Source organism: Punica granatum, chromosome 6, assembly GCF_007655135.1.
Source record: "Punica granatum isolate Tunisia-2019 chromosome 6, ASM765513v2, whole genome shotgun sequence".
NCBI classification, from domain to species: Eukaryota; Viridiplantae; Streptophyta; class Magnoliopsida; order Myrtales; family Lythraceae; genus Punica; species Punica granatum.
In genome coordinates, this window is record NC_045132.1 from 25,573,942 (window position 1) to 25,591,551 (window position 17,610).

At 41.4% G+C, this 17,610-nt stretch overlaps 3 protein-coding genes across 5 annotated transcripts; 1 reads left to right on the forward strand and 2 right to left on the reverse strand.

Annotated features, from left to right (window-relative positions):
- Nucleotides 1-32: 32 nt before the first annotated feature.
- On the reverse strand, nucleotides 33-3,298 carry LOC116211731 (RINT1-like protein MAG2L). The gene is made up of 4 exons (XM_031546235.1): nucleotides 2,936-3,298; nucleotides 2,647-2,745; nucleotides 2,311-2,429; nucleotides 33-2,218 (listed from the first exon to the last, which is right to left on the reverse strand). Exons 1-4 carry the CDS (start codon nucleotides 3,216-3,218, stop codon nucleotides 257-259), a joined length of 2,463 nt encoding a protein of 820 aa, XP_031402095.1. The 5' UTR covers nucleotides 3,219-3,298; the 3' UTR covers nucleotides 33-256.
- Nucleotides 3,299-4,199: 901 nt separating this feature from the next.
- On the reverse strand, nucleotides 4,200-10,229 carry LOC116211734 (uncharacterized protein At5g08430). 3 transcript variants are annotated; one of them, XM_031546237.1, is made up of 10 exons: nucleotides 10,048-10,229; nucleotides 9,645-9,780; nucleotides 8,823-8,902; nucleotides 7,710-7,897; nucleotides 6,514-7,489; nucleotides 6,231-6,349; nucleotides 5,403-5,462; nucleotides 5,213-5,263; nucleotides 4,951-5,021; nucleotides 4,200-4,757 (listed from the first exon to the last, which is right to left on the reverse strand). In XM_031546237.1, exons 2-10 carry the CDS (start codon nucleotides 9,743-9,745, stop codon nucleotides 4,538-4,540), a joined length of 1,866 nt encoding a protein of 621 aa, XP_031402097.1. In that variant the 5' UTR covers nucleotides 9,746-9,780; nucleotides 10,048-10,229; the 3' UTR covers nucleotides 4,200-4,537. The 3 variants fall into 3 exon arrangements, with proteins under 3 accessions (XP_031402097.1, XP_031402098.1, XP_031402096.1); XM_031546238.1 differs by lacking the exon at nucleotides 10,048-10,229 and having other exon boundaries at nucleotides 7,710-7,812; nucleotides 9,645-10,030; XM_031546236.1 differs by lacking the exon at nucleotides 10,048-10,229 and having other exon boundaries at nucleotides 9,645-10,030.
- A 3,302-nt stretch (nucleotides 10,230-13,531) lies between these two features.
- Nucleotides 13,532-16,891, forward strand: LOC116211735 (pentatricopeptide repeat-containing protein At1g71210, mitochondrial). Its single transcript, XM_031546239.1, has 2 exons — nucleotides 13,532-14,370; nucleotides 14,457-16,891. The coding sequence occupies exons 1-2, from the start codon at nucleotides 13,844-13,846 to the stop codon at nucleotides 16,585-16,587; spliced, it is 2,658 nt and encodes an 885-aa protein (XP_031402099.1). The 5' UTR covers nucleotides 13,532-13,843; the 3' UTR covers nucleotides 16,588-16,891.
- Nucleotides 16,892-17,610: the final 719 nt, after the last annotated feature.

Sequence of the window (17,610 nt, forward strand, 5' to 3'; positions counted from 1 at the left end):
CGTTAGGCTACTGGCTAGAAGACCTTTGTCGATAAGTGAAATAAGAGCTCCCGACCCGACTTTGAGTTGTAATTGCACCGAGCTGTTTCACATTTTGGGCTGTTATCGGGCCTCTCAAGATTAATTGTTGGAGTCATAGCATCTTATGGTATACTTCTATAATATAAGTTTCAGAACAAGCAGAGCAGCATAGCCATGCTCAGACTGCCATTTACATATATAAAGCAGAACTCGAGAAGGGCCTTTTCGATGTACCTCAGAGCATCCGCTTCCTTATTATCTTAAGAATTTGTTCGGTAGACAAATGAGAAATCCCAAACACTTGCCGGTAACTCGTTTCTCTGTTTCCCGTGGATAAAACTGCTTCCAGGCGTTTTAACTCTTCTGTGCTCATGTTTAGCAGCTTCAGGGAGTTTCTGATGCAAGGAAAAAATGCCTCGGGCCGAGCACAGTACAGCTGGAACACGGAGTATAATGCTCTCATGTCGGCTCTGAACCTACTGGTTCCTTGATTGGAGAAACGGACGTCACTCATCAGGATGCTGCAGAAGAAAAAATGGTCGAGCCCATCAGCAGTGCTCAGCCACAAATCTAAGAAATCCTTTGAGTTTAGGCTTGTTCTAGTAACATCGAGCTGACTTCTCAAGGCATGCAGTGCTCCAAGAAGATCCGGAGATACATTGGAGTCTGCCTCTGGATTAATTTCTTGACCCATCTCAAATCGTTCTCGACGATTCACATATTCCCAGCTGAGAGTATCGAATTGACGGAGAAGAAGTGCAATTATCTCCAAGAGCCAGTTCGTCTCGATCTCGGCTAAACCTTTTATTTCTTCGGCAAAAAAGCAGATACTATCAGCTCCGACATTTTTCTTGTCGAGTTTACTGTCATTTTCAGCTACACTCAAGTCTAAGATATTGACGTCATCACTCCATTCCTGCAACTTGCATTCAAGGTACCTCGCAGTGTTGATTGATCCACAGACCCTCATAATGGAGTTGTCGTTGTAATCCCATCCATCAGAATGCAATGCGCTGATCTGGCAGTGTGATATCAATACATTAAGAAAGTGCCAGAGAAACTTCCCTGAAGTCGATCTGATGAACTGGACACGTATCAAAGTGTTGGGCAATGTTTGGCAGCGATCAATCATACCCCAGGCAATTTTAAGGACAGAATCCGTGACAAGTGGGGCTTTGTGGTCTTCCCTCGTAGCAAGGAGATAATCTTCAGAAGATCCCGAACCTGATTGATTCCCAGTTTCAGGCTTTCTGTGAACCGCCCAGGCTCTTTCATCTTTCAGTTCAGATTTGAGTTTTCTCCATGCATCCTTGAACTCAACCCTGGCCCAGATCTTGAGCCAACCTGGGTTGTCACAGAAAATGCTCAATATCGACATTCCTCTTAATAGCCCCGGCAATGTCTCGTGGTCTGTATACAAGCATGCTTCTAGGTTTAAAAGTGACTGCATGCGTTTATCAAAGGCAACGATGAGGTCTATCAAATGAAGCCACGACGACGAAACTTCTGACTTAATGTCTTTGTTGCTGTAATTTTCAGCCAGGGAAGAAAAGGTGTTCTTCAGAAATTCAGAGAGCAATTGAACCATCGAGAACACCCAAGCTTCCCTGGCACTGAAACTGACCAGCCTTGCCTCATCAATCAATGGCTGCAGAACATCTTCCACCCCGATGATGAAATCCTTCGTAATCCTAAACACGAGAGCGAACATGAATTCAGGCTGGTGAGCCCATTTTGACAAGTGGTACTCCACCCGAGCTGCAATTGGAGACACCAGCTCATCGATGGCCCAAAGCCTACTTATTCTCTCCTCCTTTTGTTCCAAGCAATTTCGCTTTCGGTCCTCCCTTCGTGTCTGCAGATGCTGCAACGCACAGAGAGCCAAAAAGCTGTAAGAATATCTCTTTCTCTTCTCCCCTTGCATTAGAACAAGTGGATTTGGAACACTGGAGATCTCTCTACCTTCAGCATTTGTTGTGACTAGTTTCGGTGGCCATCCCAGGGAAGCAAGAAGAGCTCTATGATCTGCAATAACTTTCGGCCTAAGAACAGCCAAAGTCTTATCTACTCTAGCATCGACACATCTCAAAAGATGGTGCCATTGAGGGTGAGATTTTAAAACCTCAATTAGCATATCTTCGATAGAATTCATCACTTTTATTGATTGGAACAGCTTATCTTGCTTCGCACTGGCTTCCTACATTGAAAGAGAAAGAAATACCACTCAGCTTCGATTCTCATCACAGCCACAGATTCTGGTGAAATTTGATAGAAGAAGACGGCCCTCACCATAGGAACTGAAGAACTTGTAAGTTTCGGAGATAAAACACCACTGTTTTGACGATTGATGACAGAGAAAACTGCATCTTCGAGATCTCCTACAAACCTTTCCAGCTGCAAAGCAGTCTCTGGCATGTGTATACCGAATATTAGCAAAATGGCTTCATAATCTACTGTCCACGCGATCAATACGCATATGATTTCCGGTGAATACGATAATACACTATCCACGAGTAGATTCTCGAATATGTATAATACTATAATAATTCTCGCAATGGACGCCGACACCCGAGAAGCTACTAAAAGCACAATTTTATCTTGCAAGCAACAGAATTCGAAGCTCACCGACGTATTTGCGGATGTTTTCGATGTGCTGCACTTCCCGAGCAAGCTGAGGCAGCTCAACTCCGAAAATTTTCTGGACTCTCTTCGATTCCGTAACATCTGCATAGACACAAAACATTTGAAATTATTTCACCTATCCAAACAACTCGTCCTGGACTGCACGTTATGATAGAAGAAGACGAAGACGTTACGCTCATGCGTGAGAGCTACATCTTGTCATTCCTTGCGCTGCCAATACCATTATGGGAAAAGAAGACTGAGCATAACGTTCGCAGAAGAATGAACTCACTCTGGAATGAACAGAGGCTGAGGTTCTCCAGCTTGAAGCTGAGCTTCTGAATGGAGGATTTAGCTCCGATTGAGCGGTAGATCCACGAGACGGCGAGCTTAATGAGGTGCCTCCTGAGGCTCACAAGGCTGTCGTCGAGATCGGAGCAGCTCCTGCTCAGCTCGGCGGAGAGGCCAGGGACAGCCGACAGATCTTCCCGGCTCCGGAGATGCTCGTCGAGGAAAGCCAGCTGGTGGGGAGAGAGCTCGGTGAGCTTCGGGAGAACTGAGCCCGTAGGTTCCATGGCTATCCGCAGGGCGGTTTCCGTTTCTGTCAGCCTGACAGAAAAGCGTAAAGAGCAAAGAGATCAGAAGTGGGGGGAGAGAGAGAGAGAGAGAGCTGAGGATTGTAAAATGCGCATAGACCGGGTGCATATGAGCCCAGTTTGGGCTGCCAATCACATTCTGGGCTACCATTGGGCCAACCAAGAGGTAGGCCACTGTTGGGCCCATCAAGAGTTGGGCTGATGCAAATTCCATTATTTTAACTTTTATTTGTAGAAGAAAAATAAAAGATTAACACTCCGTTTGGTTCGCAATCGAATTTTAAAATTTTAACTATAACTTTAACTTTACTTACTACACAATAAAAATTCACTCTTCAAAGTCAAAAAGATGGGCCCTATACATAAACCTACATACAATTTCATTATACTCAATTCAATTTTTAATACTAAATTCTCTCAACTATTCATTAATTTTTTACACTTTTTCTCATAATTCAACAATATAATCATTACAATCCAATTAAAATCAAAACTCAACTCAATTCTAAAACCAAACACACCATAAGATCCCATTTGTTTTAACTATACTTCACTTTTAACGTCCTTTATCTTCAATTCAATAATACAATCACTACTTTTCCCTTCTTCTTTTTTATTTTTTATTTTTTTAACCATTTAATTCAATTCTCTCAACTATTCATTATTTTTTTTTCGCAATTCAACAACACAATCATTATTTTCTATTAACTATTCATTACTTTTTCACATTTTTTCTCATAATTCAACAACAAAATTATTACAAATCAGTTAAAACTAAAACTCAACTTAGCTCTAAAACCAAGCTCTAAAACCAAACACTACCTAACTTTGATCATAGGAATGCAAATTTTATATTATCAATTCAGGACAAAACTTAATAAAATTTAAGGTTGCCTCTTTGACTTTTTTAAAAAAAAATGTAAAATCGAAAAGAACAAAGCAAATAAAATTGTACACGACTTCGCACGTAATTAATCACGACCGGGAACATTATTGGTCAAACCGGAGTACCAAATCGCTACAAAAAGGAATTTGCAAAATACCTGGACTAATCGTTAGCATGACTATGGAGTGCATGTACATAGAGCAGCAGCTCGGAAACATTCTGTGAGTTTTTTGCAGAATGTACAAAAAAATGAAGAGCGAGCTTTTAAGTTATCAAAATCATATGATCATAGCTATGAAAGGCACGCTAGGTCGGTATCTTCCTGTCATTCCAATCTGGGTAGCCAATTATCTCTTCGTGGTCACTATCCATCTTCAGCATCTATTTACAGGTCAGGTGCCGAGGCGGGCATTCAGAGAGGACTTGCTCGGAGGATCCGGAGTTCCCTCGAGCATGGCTGGTCGGAGTCGGCACTTTCATCTTCATTGTCTGAGTCGTCTCCTGAAGAAGGAGGTGAGGCCGATGAATTGAGCTCCCCGTTCTCAGGTATCACCTTCGGGACTCGCTTCAGCCGACGTTCCTGCTCAGAGGGTGTCTTGAGAAGTGCTTTCCTCTCCAAGTACTCATCCTTTGTTCTAGACCAAACCAGGTTAAGGTAAACCTTGAACCCGAAGCACCGTGACCAATAAAAAGAATATACCCGGACGACCATTGGTGTTTTAGTAAGTGTGAGCGACTCATAAATTTGAGAAAGCATTGAAGTGTATGATAGGAAAATTCTTTTTAGGACATCTAGTGATGTAACACTCATTATGCAAAGGATATTCTCTTCTCCATCCCTTCTCGTTTGCCTGGTCGATCAAATGCTGTAGCAGGACAAGCTCCTTCTCGATCGACTGAGGAAAGATATCAACGAACACAATGAATTACAAATCATCAAATCTGGGCAGATGGAAACCAAAGTCTGGTTTGGAAACAAACAAATGCGCAGGAGATGGAAGTAACATCAATAAAGAAGAACAGAAGACGACGGCTCTTTTTTTTTTGTGATAAATAAAACAAATTTTACTAGAAACGAACAACTTACAAGCTTTGTTATATCTTCATGCAGGCTTGCTGCCTTCAGCTGAAGTTCCATCTGTCATTGCGTACTCAGATCAATACTCGAAGTAAAACCTAATTGTTATTACTTATCAATCATGTCATTCTAAGGGACTGCAAAAAATTGCAAATGCAAGCACGAGGATTCTACAGTAGTTCGTTCAGTTACAACTTACCACAGTAGGCTTCTTAGAAGTCCCATTTTCCATTCTTTCTCGTAGATCCTCACATTCTTCCTGCAAATGATGATACGGCTGTGTGAAGGATCCTTGCGGATAAACTCACAGGTACCAATAAATGCTAGAGCAACTTCATGCAGAAAAGTCTTGTAATCAATCAGGACGAGTTACAGAACAATACACTGCAAACACCGGCTGGGTTCATCTTACATATAATAGTGAACTCATGTAACAAACAAAATTGTCAAACTATAATAGGAAGATCCTTCTCATCTATATCCTTGGTAAGAATAATAATTAACTAATAATGATAACATCAACATATGCCAAAATTTTCGTTAGAGCAGAAGATGAAAAGTGTACTAAAAAGTGCAAGTGTCTGCCAGGGAACATCATTGAAGAAAACACGCTGCAATAACATTCAGAAAAAGAAGATGGCGAATTTATGTGGCATTCAATAACGAAATTTCCTTCGCATTTCACAGCATCAGCATCAAAACTGATATGATGCACTTTACTCAATAGAAGATGACTAATCATCCCCACTTAACAAGTCGCTGATTAATGGCCAAACAATATTATACCCCTCACTTGAGTTCATTAGCTTAAGTAATGGTAACTGACCTTCTCTTCTCAACAAACCTTCATTGAACTACAGAAAAAAGAAAAAGAAAAATTCCAAGATTCTATAGGAGCGTTTCCATGGCTGACAAGATATATATGGTCCCTAACATCTGCTTATGGTAATATCAGAAAGAAAATTTTCTATAGCAATTTGGTAGTGAACAGAAGTCTAAAGAGGTCTCTGTTGATTGGATTGATTACCGCAGATAGGTCGTTATCAGACAACATTTTAATGCTGACAGGCTTTGACAAGCTGGAGAGTTCCAGGAGAATCTCCATACTGTTATTCACAGTTGAGCCCTGCTTTAAGCCTCTTAAACCTGAGACACAAGAAGTGAATACCAGACAATTATATCTTCAGAACATCTGATGGCCATAACCAACCAAAAGGTAAATTTAGTCAAATTTTTTTTCCTCGTGTTCAGCATTCTATATTAAAGGAATTGGACTATCTTGCAAGAGTTGATGAGGCTCATAGCATCACCTGTAACTTGCAAGAGTTGGTGAGAACTCTTATTCAGATAATAGGTTGGATCCATTTTCACTTTAACAAAACTTCCGACTATCTTGCCTTCGGCAGTCTGCGATTGCTTAAGTAGCTCCTCCACAAAGCTTCTTCTTAAATAAACAAGTTTGAGGTTATCATTATTAATTGCCGCAAAACAGCTTTTCTGGATCTCTGGGACCTTAGGAACCTTTGGGACTTTTTCAATCTTCGAAACCAACCGTTTCTCCTTGGACTTTCTTTCGTAGCTTGATGATTTTAGCTTCTTGACAGCTCTCGTATTTTTCCTGCCTCTTACTCCAGCTATATTTCCAGAGTCATCATCCTCTTCATCCTCATCTGAAGGCACTTTTGTTTCCACAAAATGACGCTCCAGGAGATGATATATTAAATGCTTGTTTAACGTCTTTTTCCTGAAAATGGCATATAGTTTTTCATCGCAGTGAACTTTTTTCTTTCTTCCCTTTCCCTGATGAAAGAGGTTTTTCTCCTGAATGTATCTGGAGATGATAGTATCAACATCAAAACGTGACAGTTCTTTGGTTGTGTCTTCACCAATGGCACTGAGGAAGTGAATAAGTGGTTTTGAACCCCATCCCTCAAACTCTAGAAACTTACCATTGGACCTCTTGCGTTTACTTCTAGCTCTTTTCATTTTATCACAGCCATCGCTCTCAGATGCTGATTCATAAGTCCGTTTACCTCTTGACCTTTGCACATTATCATCCTCATCAGTCTCATGTGCATCAATCTCATATGCCGATTCATCAGATCCTTCACCATCGGAAATTTCAATAGGAGCATCACGGCCACGGTTCTTATTTTCAGCCTTCTTTAAACGAGTATCTGCGGAGTAAACATTTTCCAAACTCAACCCTTCCCTTTCCTTAATGATTTCCCAGTATTCCTTAAACAAGCACTCCTGGGTGTCTCGATCTTCAAAGTCCAGCTTCTCCTGTAAAGAGTCAAATTAGAGAATTAAGATGATAGCAGCATACAGAAACCATCAAAGAGAAAAAAGAAAAGCACATTCAGAACCATGAAAATTACTTTCCCGGTCAAGAATATTAGTGAGATAATAAATATAAAGATGTGCAATCTACAGAATATGCACCAATTTCAGATTCTGATGTTCTCAAAATAGCTCAAAATGAATCATGTTTTTCAATGCTTACCCCATCTGAATCACAGTCCACGTTTTCTTCTATTAGAAGTATGAGTTTCACACATTCATCGCAGAATCCTCCATCTCCTCTAACTTTAGCAAACTCAGCAGCACTAGCGCATTTTCCACATACAGCATTAGGACAGCAAAAGCAATAAATCTTCGCGGATTTACGGCAAACGAAGCAAGTATGTCTGTCTGAAAGACAAATTCCAAATGTTTTAAACATAATTGATTTAGATCTAAAGCATCTCAGAGCAAACCAAGGTATTCTAAAAGAGCATAACAACTTAAACATTCTGTTCCATAAACCTATAAAAAAAATGCACTATAATGATAATTTCCAAAGTAAGAGGCCAAAAGCGATTCTCAACTTCTCCTTTTGCATAAGAAAACAGCTTTTACCATAACATGATCAAACCGAATATTGCCATGTGAAGAGATTCAGCAAAGGTCATATTTCTATGTTGAGCTGACAACTTAGAAGCTTTAATTCTTCTGACCAATCCAAGGAGCAGGCTCTTTAATGTGTCACGAGTGTTCTGCTTAGTTGCTAGTACCGATTACTACTTTTCAACGTTTTAAAAACACAGGCAACAGTGCACACTAGAACTAACATTCATAAAGACGATTTCTTGGGACTACCTATTTCATAAGGCTTCTTCTCATTTTACTGAAAAGCAAGATTATCTCGGTATGTATCTTCCGCTAACTACCATCTTCGAAATAGAACCAAATAATTGCCAAATAACTCCCTAAATAAATCATCCAACAACCTCCTCTCAGCAAGCAGAAATGGCTCAAAATTAGTATCCAACAGAATCGAGCATATATTAGTCAAATAAGTAAGTGAAGATGGAACTGCAAAAATTATTGTCAAGTGACAGAATCAACTTAGAGTAGCCTATAAATAAAGTGAAAAGCTCGCTCCTTGTTGACAGTTTTCTGGGGCCAAAAAGAAAAAGCACGAACCTTCAGAAACCCAAAATTTGGCAAGAGACTTGGATTATGAAAATATAATTCTCCGTTTCATGATTTTCTACATAAATATTCCTCAAAGCTTACTACCCCATGAAGCTTCTAATGAAGAGACGCATTTATGCTGGAGTAACAGGTGGCTTACCACATATCCAACGTTTTCCAGTCTCCAGTGAAGTCTCATCCTTTCCAACGCAATCCGCATGATAAACTTTCAGACAACCCCTGCAGTTAAAAGGTACATTAGCCACAGCAAAAACAACATACACATCAAGATAACAATCTTCCAGTAAACTCCGAGCCAACAATGGTTTCAACAATTCGTGGCATGCTCTGCAAAAACCATGCAAAAGGAAAGTAATTTTGTTATCCATCAAACTATGTGCTATGAACTGATGTGATATTCACCGTTCCCATAGAATTGCATAACATCACGACAGCAACTGCCGTTCAAAATAATTAACCAATCACAAGGGGACAGAGAGAAGACCCTTTCTAATGTTAATTGACGACCTAGTACCATACATGAGCTGCAGCTTTCCTCCACCTATGTGATGCAAAAACAAAGTCCAAAGGGGACAAAGAGAGCAGTCATGCAAGAGTCAAAAACAATTAAGAGTCAACATAAACAAACAAACGCCCTTTTCTCTTTGGGCAAGCAGCAGCCACATAGTCGCGGCCTGTCTGACCCACACGAAACATAAAAAGATCCATCTTTTAGTATAAAAACAGAGCAGAATTTTCAGCAAGTTCGCTCTTTTATCCCTGTTCTTGTTCTCAGATGAACAAAAGACCACAATGCGACATGAAGGGGAACGACCAGTTGCTTCTTCAACGTTAGACTCAGCCATGAATCATCACTCTGCTTCAACCCGGACATCATCGGCCCGTACGAGCGAGAGCCTCACGTATCAAGGTGTTTCTTTCTTCAAAATGTAAAGCTCCCAGAGCCGAAATTTACACTCACTTGTGGTCGCAGATGATCAAGTCGCCGCCATCCTTGCAGAGGAAGCACCAGTCGTCCGCCTCCTCGGACGAGTCCTTCTTCGCCTTGCGCTGCTTCTTCATTGCCCCGATTATCTTCCTCCACCGAGCTCCGATCGCTGTAAAAGCCATAGCATTCATGTAAGCACGCTACGATCGGTAACGACATCGCCTCTCTTCCACGAAACAAGCGCGTCCCCGCACAGCGTGGTGCGCACGCGTACGTGGAGGCAGAGAGAAGGGAGCAGAGCTCCAGTTGGTGATCGATTTTGGCAATGACGGCGAAGGAAAGGAGTTAAGGAGAGAAGAGCGGAAATGGCGGGAGATGAGATGTGGCCGGCGAGACGGTGACGCCGGATAAGGCACCGGAGGGGACAGTTCAGTACCTGTGGAGTGGTGTTGACTGCGGGCGTCGCGTTCGTCGTCGGAGGGAGTCGAAAAGGCGTGGGAGAATAATAAAGACAGAAGCCGGCATTAATTAATTGGGCAATTGCGGGAAATTCACAGTTGAATTTACGAAAAAGGGCCTCCCAGCAGTTCAATTTCCTGTTATGGCCCTGCCATTGGCTGCAATAATAATTGAACATTAAAAGAAGGTGAAAACGATGGGCATCGCATGTGGCCGTTTGATCAAATAATAACCCATGAGAGCTCTTCAACCTTGCGGGAGAATTCCTCGAAAATGACTGAGCCTCTCGAAAAAATGAAATTAGAGAAATGCAGTTAATTTCAATCACTTGGTTCACGTTGACTAAACACGACATATTCATTATATTAGGTTTTTAATGAAAACTCGTAGAACGAAATTAAAAATGATAACGTGAAAATAAAAAAAGAGGAGGAACTATGGTTAGAAGCACAAAATGAGGAAGGTGTCCCTATCCACGACAATAACCAAAAATATATATTGTACTAAATAACTACATATTACACCGATAGTTGATCGCCAAGTAATCCTTTTTATAATAAAAGGAAGATATAAGCTTAGATTATATTTGGAGGGAATGATTTTATTATCAAAATATCAAGTATAAGAAAAAAAATGTAAAGTATGATGACATACGTTTCTGATCGGTTGAAATTACGAAATTACAAGAGATTTAAAGAGTCGATCAACTACGTGCTACGGAAGTTTCATAGAAGCCTTTATGACAATCTCTCGTTACACGAACCGAGATTTCTCAATTTCCAAGCTTGAAAAATCTATTTTAATAACCAATATATGGATAAGTTCGATTCTTCTAATTGAGATATTGGGGCACGTGTTTTGACTTCTTCTGTGACATTACAAGAGAAAAGATCTGCTGGGGTTAAAAGTGTAATTTTGCTGCATAATGCAGCAGCACACCCGAGGTCCAACATAAAATCTCTATCGGGGACAGCGACATCCGAGGCTGTACGCTTCAGTCCATGAGGCGCCACAACACTGGATAATTTCCCAACCCGCACTTACTAGGATTAATGGGCCTGGGCTTTGGTTTTGACAATGAATACCAATTCATCGTGGGCCTCAAGTGTTAGGCCCAGCCCAAAAATTGATATGCAACGGACTTTAACTCTTTTTTTTTTTGAGGGGGTGAATGTGGACTAACTCATTCAATAAAGAATGATTTGCACTCGCCCATTAATTTTATTTTTAAAAATTTTCTCTATTTTATTATAAACTTTGCTATACATTGCAAGTATGCTGTACCGGGACCATCGATCTTCGGGCCAGATGAGTCGAATTCCAATTGCATAATGTCTGTTGTACATAAAACTGTTTTAACATGATTGCTCAATTTGTATGCTTGGATCAAACCCCCGTTATTCCAAGTCCTATTTTTGCAAATCAATCCTCAATTATTTTAACGAATAATCGATCCTCGAGTTTACTTCCTCGTCTATTGTTTTTAGGGAAAAAAACACACGCAAAAAAGAAATATTGCTCTGAGCTAGATTTTAAGGGCCATAATACGGCTTGAGTTTCCCATAAAAGGATGTGTTGATCACTTCGAAAATTCGCCCATGGGTAAATGATGACAAAACCAGGCATGTTAGGGCGCTATACCAAGAAAATAAAAACTGAGCCGACCCCACCAAAGAAGAGCGTCGTACCACAACCTCGAGAGTTTGTGAAACTAAGTGGCGACTGAGTTTTGAATAGATGAAGTAGACGGTTGAATGTGCCTCAAACGATATTGTGGCTCAAGAATTTAGCCGTTATGAATTCTCCACTATTTCTTTGTGCCACTATCGATCAAGAGAAACAAGCATGGCTAATAAGACCGTGTTGAGAATGGGTCTCGACTTTCAATTGCCGAAAAGAAAGAATCTAGGCCGGAATCTATACTCGATGGAATAAACGATCCGAAAACGATCCTAAGAATGATGCAAGCACGAACCCCGGAAGATTCGTAGCACGTGGATCTTGACCTCAAAAAGCCAAAAGAAACCGCACCTAGGTCTGAAAACCTAAGCTCGAGTGGAAGTTCGTTCCTTGTCTGGAAGCTCGAAAGGGGGTAGAAGGATAGATGTTAAATAATCGACAGTTGCATGGTATTAAAGTGCTAGAAATGTATACATTGAATGTGCGATAATGTAAGTGCGACGAAAGTAAATTGCTAGAAAAAAAGATAGAAAAAAGTGTAAATGCAATTGATAGAGGTTACAATGAACTCTGAATTCAATATATATATATATATATATATATGCATTACAATGAAATTCTCAAGAATATATCGTAATCGAATATGCTCATAAAATATGATATCAGAATAATATCTAAATAGGAAATCGACTACTAGCTTACCTACAAATAAAATAACAAAATATATCAAGGAGCACAAGAGTTTGTTGCCAAACCTGCAAGTAAGAGAAAAGTAGAGTTAACGGCCGCTGCAGTAAAATGAATCGGAGTCTGTAGCACATGCAAGGAAGAAATTGGATGGCTTCATAGTCTTCGGTATCAAGTTGTAATTCAAAGTGAATTCGGAGAACGAAGTGATTTTTCTTTTGTTTTATTTTGAAACATATTGATTTAGCTCTAAACATGATTTCTTTTGTGTTTTTCTTTCATAGATTAGGCATATACGGTTTCTAGCATTTTTTTGTTGTTGTTGGATAGATGAACGACCGCATTTTATTGCTGTGAAGAATGAATGATATAAATATTGATCTATCTTGCAAATTCGAACTCATTTTGAATGGTGGGGATTCTCGCTTATTTTCTTGAATTTGGGTTATAACTTGTCAATTCTAATTTTTTTGCCAAACAAAATGTCGAGAGAAAAATAACACAGTAAGATGGAGAAGGGTCAAGAGAGCCGACTTGCTGAGGAGTATGGTCAAAAAGAAGGTTGCGTATTGCAGCGGCGGAGTTGACCGGTTGCCGGCGAGAAAGCTGCGGCAGTGGGTCACCAGTGAGAAGGTGAAAATGGTAGGGTTGTCAAGTAAAGAATGGCTACGATAGGTTATTGATTAAGGACCTAATTCATTTTTTTAAAACTCTTTTTACAGGTATGATCAATTACTTCTGTAACAATTTTACCATTTATAAAATGCCATGTGGGCTCATTTGGCCAAAATTATCGCAGGACTTTGATCGGGGAGTCACATTGCTTATTTTTGGATTAGATCGGAGAGTACTTTACAAAATATTAAAGTCAAAAGGTAAAGTCAAATTCAGCTAATTAGTTGGGGGTAAAATTTTACTCTAATCAAAATTACAAATTTCTTTTAAAATAATAACTTTTATTATTATCAAGTATGTTATTATTTTCAAAATAATAAGTTTTTATTGAATAACAATTGTCTTGCCATTTAATAAATATCGTATTATTTCATTAACCTGCGACTATTGAAAAGTTTATCTCAAATAAATAACATCAAGAAGTTGAACCGAGTCAGGCAACGTCGTCGCATGTTAATCGCAGCTGACGGACAGTACTTGGGGATTTCCCTGTCAAAAGCCTCTCCGCCGCCGCTGACGCCTACCTGAGCAACGAGAGCTGCCTTCTCTGAGCTCCCAACGCTTCCCCTCCGCCGCCGGAAAAACCTGAGCCTCCCTGCCTCCCTCCTCGGCCTTGCTCAGTTGCTATCTCCTCGCCTCAGCAGCCTATAATGCGCCGCATTGAACAATGGAGCTAACCGAGGCTCCGCATCGGTCTACCTCCTCCTCCTCCTCCGCCGTCGTTGCCGTAAATGATGATTGCAATCAAACATGCCAGCAGGACCAGGTCCCTCCTCCACCGCTCTCTTGGACTCGGGTCAGGTCTTTGTCCCTCCTTGTCCTCCGCCGCCCTGCAGTTCTCCTCTCTCGAGACCGCCGTCGCTCCTACCAGTCCACTCCATCGCAGGATCAGCCCCACCGGTTCCCTAATCACTAAGGAGCTGGTGGACACCTTCACGGAGTGGTTCCAGTGGGGCAACAACGCGCTCCTCTCCCGAATCTTCGATATCCTGAAGGCCGACCAGGGCCCCGACCACTCGGCTTCGGACCACGCGCTCTCGCAGCTGAACCTCCGCCTGACGGAGTCCTTCGTTCTCGAGGTCCTCCACGATGGAAGAAGACGACCCTCCGGCGTCCTCCTTTGCCTCAAGTTCTTTGATTGGGCCGGGCGACAGCCGCAGTTCTACCATACCCGCGCGACCTTCCACGCTATGATCAAAATCCTCGCCAAGGCCAAGCGGAAGATGCAGATGGTGGACTTCCTGGAGAATATTGAGAGGTACGTCCTCAATGGGAGAAAAGTTCCGATCTTTTTTGAGTCTCTGTCTAGAAATTTCTAGTCATTGATCATTGAAAACATTATAGGCATGCTTACAAGTTGCGATTTCATGATACTCTGGTGATGGGCTACGCTTTGGCCGGGAAGCCGGATCGTGCACTCCACCTGTTCGGCAGAATGCGATTCAAAGGTTTGGACTTGGACTCATATGCATACCAGGTGCTGTTGAACGCCTTGGTAGAGGACAACTGCTTCGACGCAGTTAAAGTGCTCGAGAACCAGGTTTCGATTCGTGGGATTGATAGTCCATTTATTCATTCGGTCATGATCAAGTCTCTCTGCAAACAAAACCAGCTGGACCGCGCCACGAAATACCTGCACGGTCTGCTGAGGGAAGGGAAGAAGATGAATGCCCAGTTGGTAGCCACTCTCATTGCTACACTCTGCAAGAGGCATAAGTTTGAGCAAGCACATTCCTTGATGGAGGAGTTTAGAGAATTAAGAGTAGCACGGATGGAGGATATATATGGTATTTGGTTGAGAGAGCTCATTCGAGCTGGGAGGTTGGCCAGAGCTTTCGAGTTCTTCCAGAGCAAGAAACAATTGGAAGGATACGTCCCTGATGTATTCCGATACAACATGTTGATATACCATCTGTTGAGGAAGAATCGGTTATGGGATGTATTTGATTTATTGGTGGAAATGAAGGAGAACAAGATTCCACCTGATTGGGAAACGATCAATGTAACCTTGTGCTTCTTCTGCAAGATGGGGATGGTGGATGTTGCCCTTGAGTTGCACAGCTCCTGCAGTGATTTCAATTGGTCGCCCAGCCGCATGTTCTATAATTTTCTGATCAATGCATTGTGTGATAATAAGAGCACAGATGAAGCGTACCAAATCTGGAAGAGTTCCATTGCCAGCGGTTATTTTCCGGGTAAAAAGTCCTTTGGCATTCTCACTGATGCTTTGTTTAGGGAGAATAAGATCAATGAGATGATGGAGCTTGTTCTTGCTGCCTTGGAGCAGAATTTTCTGCCTAATGCTTCCACATATCACAAGTTTGTGTTGGCCTTGTGCAAGGCAAGGAGGGTAGAAGAAGGTTATCTACTTCATAGAGAAGTTAGCAAGATTGCTAAATTCAGCCAGCGGAGAGACTCTTTCGTCCACCTGATACGCGCTCTTAGCAGGTCTAATAGAGGGGATATGGCCGCAACACTTCTCATTGATATGCAAGGGAATGGTCATAGGGTGACTTTGTCACTGTACAAGTCGGTCATTCAATGCTTGTGCAATATGGATGATCCCGGGAGAAGGGTCCTCACATTGCTAGAGAGGCAGTTGTCTTATTCTGGGCCCAAAGCTTTTGTCTTTAACTTCATCATCTGTGGAGCTGGGTGTGCCAGAAATCCTGAACTGGCTAGAGAAGTCTATGAGATAATGAAGAGAAGCGGCCTTAGTCCCAGTGTGACCACTGACCTCCTTCTCTTGAAAAGCTATCTGACGAGTGGAAGGATCTTTGATGCTCTGAATTTTTATGGTGACATCGGACAGAGAAGAACAATAAAGAGAAGACTATATACTGCCATGGTGGTTGGCCTCTGCGAAGCTGGTAGGACAGATTATGCCCTAGAGTTCTTCAAGGAGATGAGGACAAAGGGGTTCAATCCAAGCATTGAATGCTACGAGCATCTTATTCGCCTGCTCTGTTCAGTCGCTCGCTTTGATGATGCCCTAAAGATTCTTGATGACTTTACTAAAGCAGGGCGCCGCATTTCTTCCTTTATCGGCAATACATTATTGTGGCACTCTTTAATCACTCACAAGCTCGACGAGGCTTGGCTCCTTTCAGGAGCTGAGATGAATGGGTCACCTGAAATATCTATGCTTGGTAAGCTCATAGGTGCATCCTCCGGTCGTATTAAAATGGTTGCTGAGAATGTGGGGAACCTTGAAGAAGTTATCAAACAATGCTTCCGTCCCAATATCTACACCTACAACTTGCTGTTGAAAATATTGTTTGAAGGTGATGTCCATGTTGCCATCAGTTACTTTGACTGGATTTGTAAGAAAGGATTGGAACCGAATCGGTGGACATATGAAATTATAATACGGGGTCTTCTCAAACACGGGAGAAGAGCTGAGGCTAAGAGGTGGTATGACGAGATGTCTCGGAATGGGTTCACTCCGTCTATCGGTACTAGGCTACTCCTCTGAGCATTGTCCTGGCTCTGCACAACACATCGTAATTTACAGGTGTAATTTACATGTCTTCACAATTTTGGAGGGTAATAATAGGTTTTTACTGCACTGCCTTAGTTTCCTCATTTGCAACTGAAGGTCAATTTCCAGTTGTTGTACATCACATTCTTTTTTATCGGCTTATCATTTAACTTAGAGAAGGGAATCTATGGTAAGCTAAGCCTCGTAGGCATTTGATGTCCTCTTTTAAGATTTAAAAATTTCCACAATCCTTCTGAATCTCCGATGTTATCAATTGATCTAGTTTTCTTGCCTTTTACCGGATATAGATTTTCATTCTGGGTCAGTGTAACTGCCAGTATGTTTTTTCCCATTCTGTGTGGCCTACTGATGCTGCTGTTATATTATCGGCCCTAGACAGATCGGCATGTTCGACTACAAAGGAGTCGCATTGATTTGAAGGCTCCGATGAAAAACTTTTGATTAATGACTATTGTTTCCTCGAACATCTTTACAGTATTTGCAGGGTCGACATTCTCCCTATCTACAGTGGTTTATAAGGTGAGCTATTGTTCTTTCGCTGATTCTGACCGACTGCCTCCATAGCAGAGTAATATCTCTTCATTGCTCTTTCCTTGTACTGGTTCTCATTTGTGTCCTAATGAAGCCGGATGCTCGCACCAACTGACCAATCTGGGTGCACTTCATGCTAAACGGGCAGCATGTATTACGTCGTTGGGATTCTGTTAAGAGGGTGGAAGCATTTGGGTTTTTGTTTTGACATATGATTTTGTGGTTTAGTCATGATATGCAAAACTTCCTCGCGTCTCATTCTCTTGGGAGATATAAAAAGGAACATCATATCTCTGAATATGAATGTGCAACCGATACTGCATGATGCAGCTCTATCTCCTGGTGTAGTGAGATGAGAAGGTATGATCCAAATGAATTGAAACAGAAGGGAAGTATTCGAAACTCGTTTTTAATATTTATTTTTTAATGGTTGAGAATTGAAACTCGCATTGAATGAGTACCTTT

What these genes read in the sequence shown, in the direction of transcription:
- LOC116211731 (XM_031546235.1), bottom strand. Translation starts at nt 3,218, where the DNA reads ATGGAACCTACGGGCTCAGTTCTCCCGAAGCTCACCGAGCTCTCTCCC. An exon ending in CAGCCTCTGTTCATTCCAGA is followed by an intron (nt 2,746 to 2,935) that starts GTGAGTTCATTC and finishes GTGTCTATGCAG; the next exon opens with ATGTTACGGAATCGAAGAGA. An exon ending in AAACATCCGCAAATACGTCG is followed by an intron (nt 2,430 to 2,646) that starts GTGAGCTTCGAA and finishes TACACATGCCAG; the next exon opens with AGACTGCTTTGCAGCTGGAA.
- LOC116211734 (XM_031546236.1), bottom strand. Translation starts at nt 9,802, where the DNA reads ATGAATGCTATGGCTTTTACAGCGATCGGAGCTCGGTGGAGGAAGATA. An exon ending in TTGATCATCTGCGACCACAA is followed by an intron (nt 8,903 to 9,644) that starts GTGAGTGTAAAT and finishes TTTTAACTGCAG; the next exon opens with GGGTTGTCTGAAAGTTTATC. An exon ending in CTGATAACGACCTATCTGCG is followed by an intron (nt 5,463 to 6,230) that starts GTAATCAATCCA and finishes CATCATTTGCAG; the next exon opens with GAAGAATGTGAGGATCTACG.
- LOC116211735 (XM_031546239.1), top strand. Translation starts at nt 13,844, where the DNA reads ATGATGATTGCAATCAAACATGCCAGCAGGACCAGGTCCCTCCTCCAC. An exon ending in TTCCTGGAGAATATTGAGAG is followed by an intron (nt 14,371 to 14,456) that starts GTACGTCCTCAA and finishes AAAACATTATAG; the next exon opens with GCATGCTTACAAGTTGCGAT.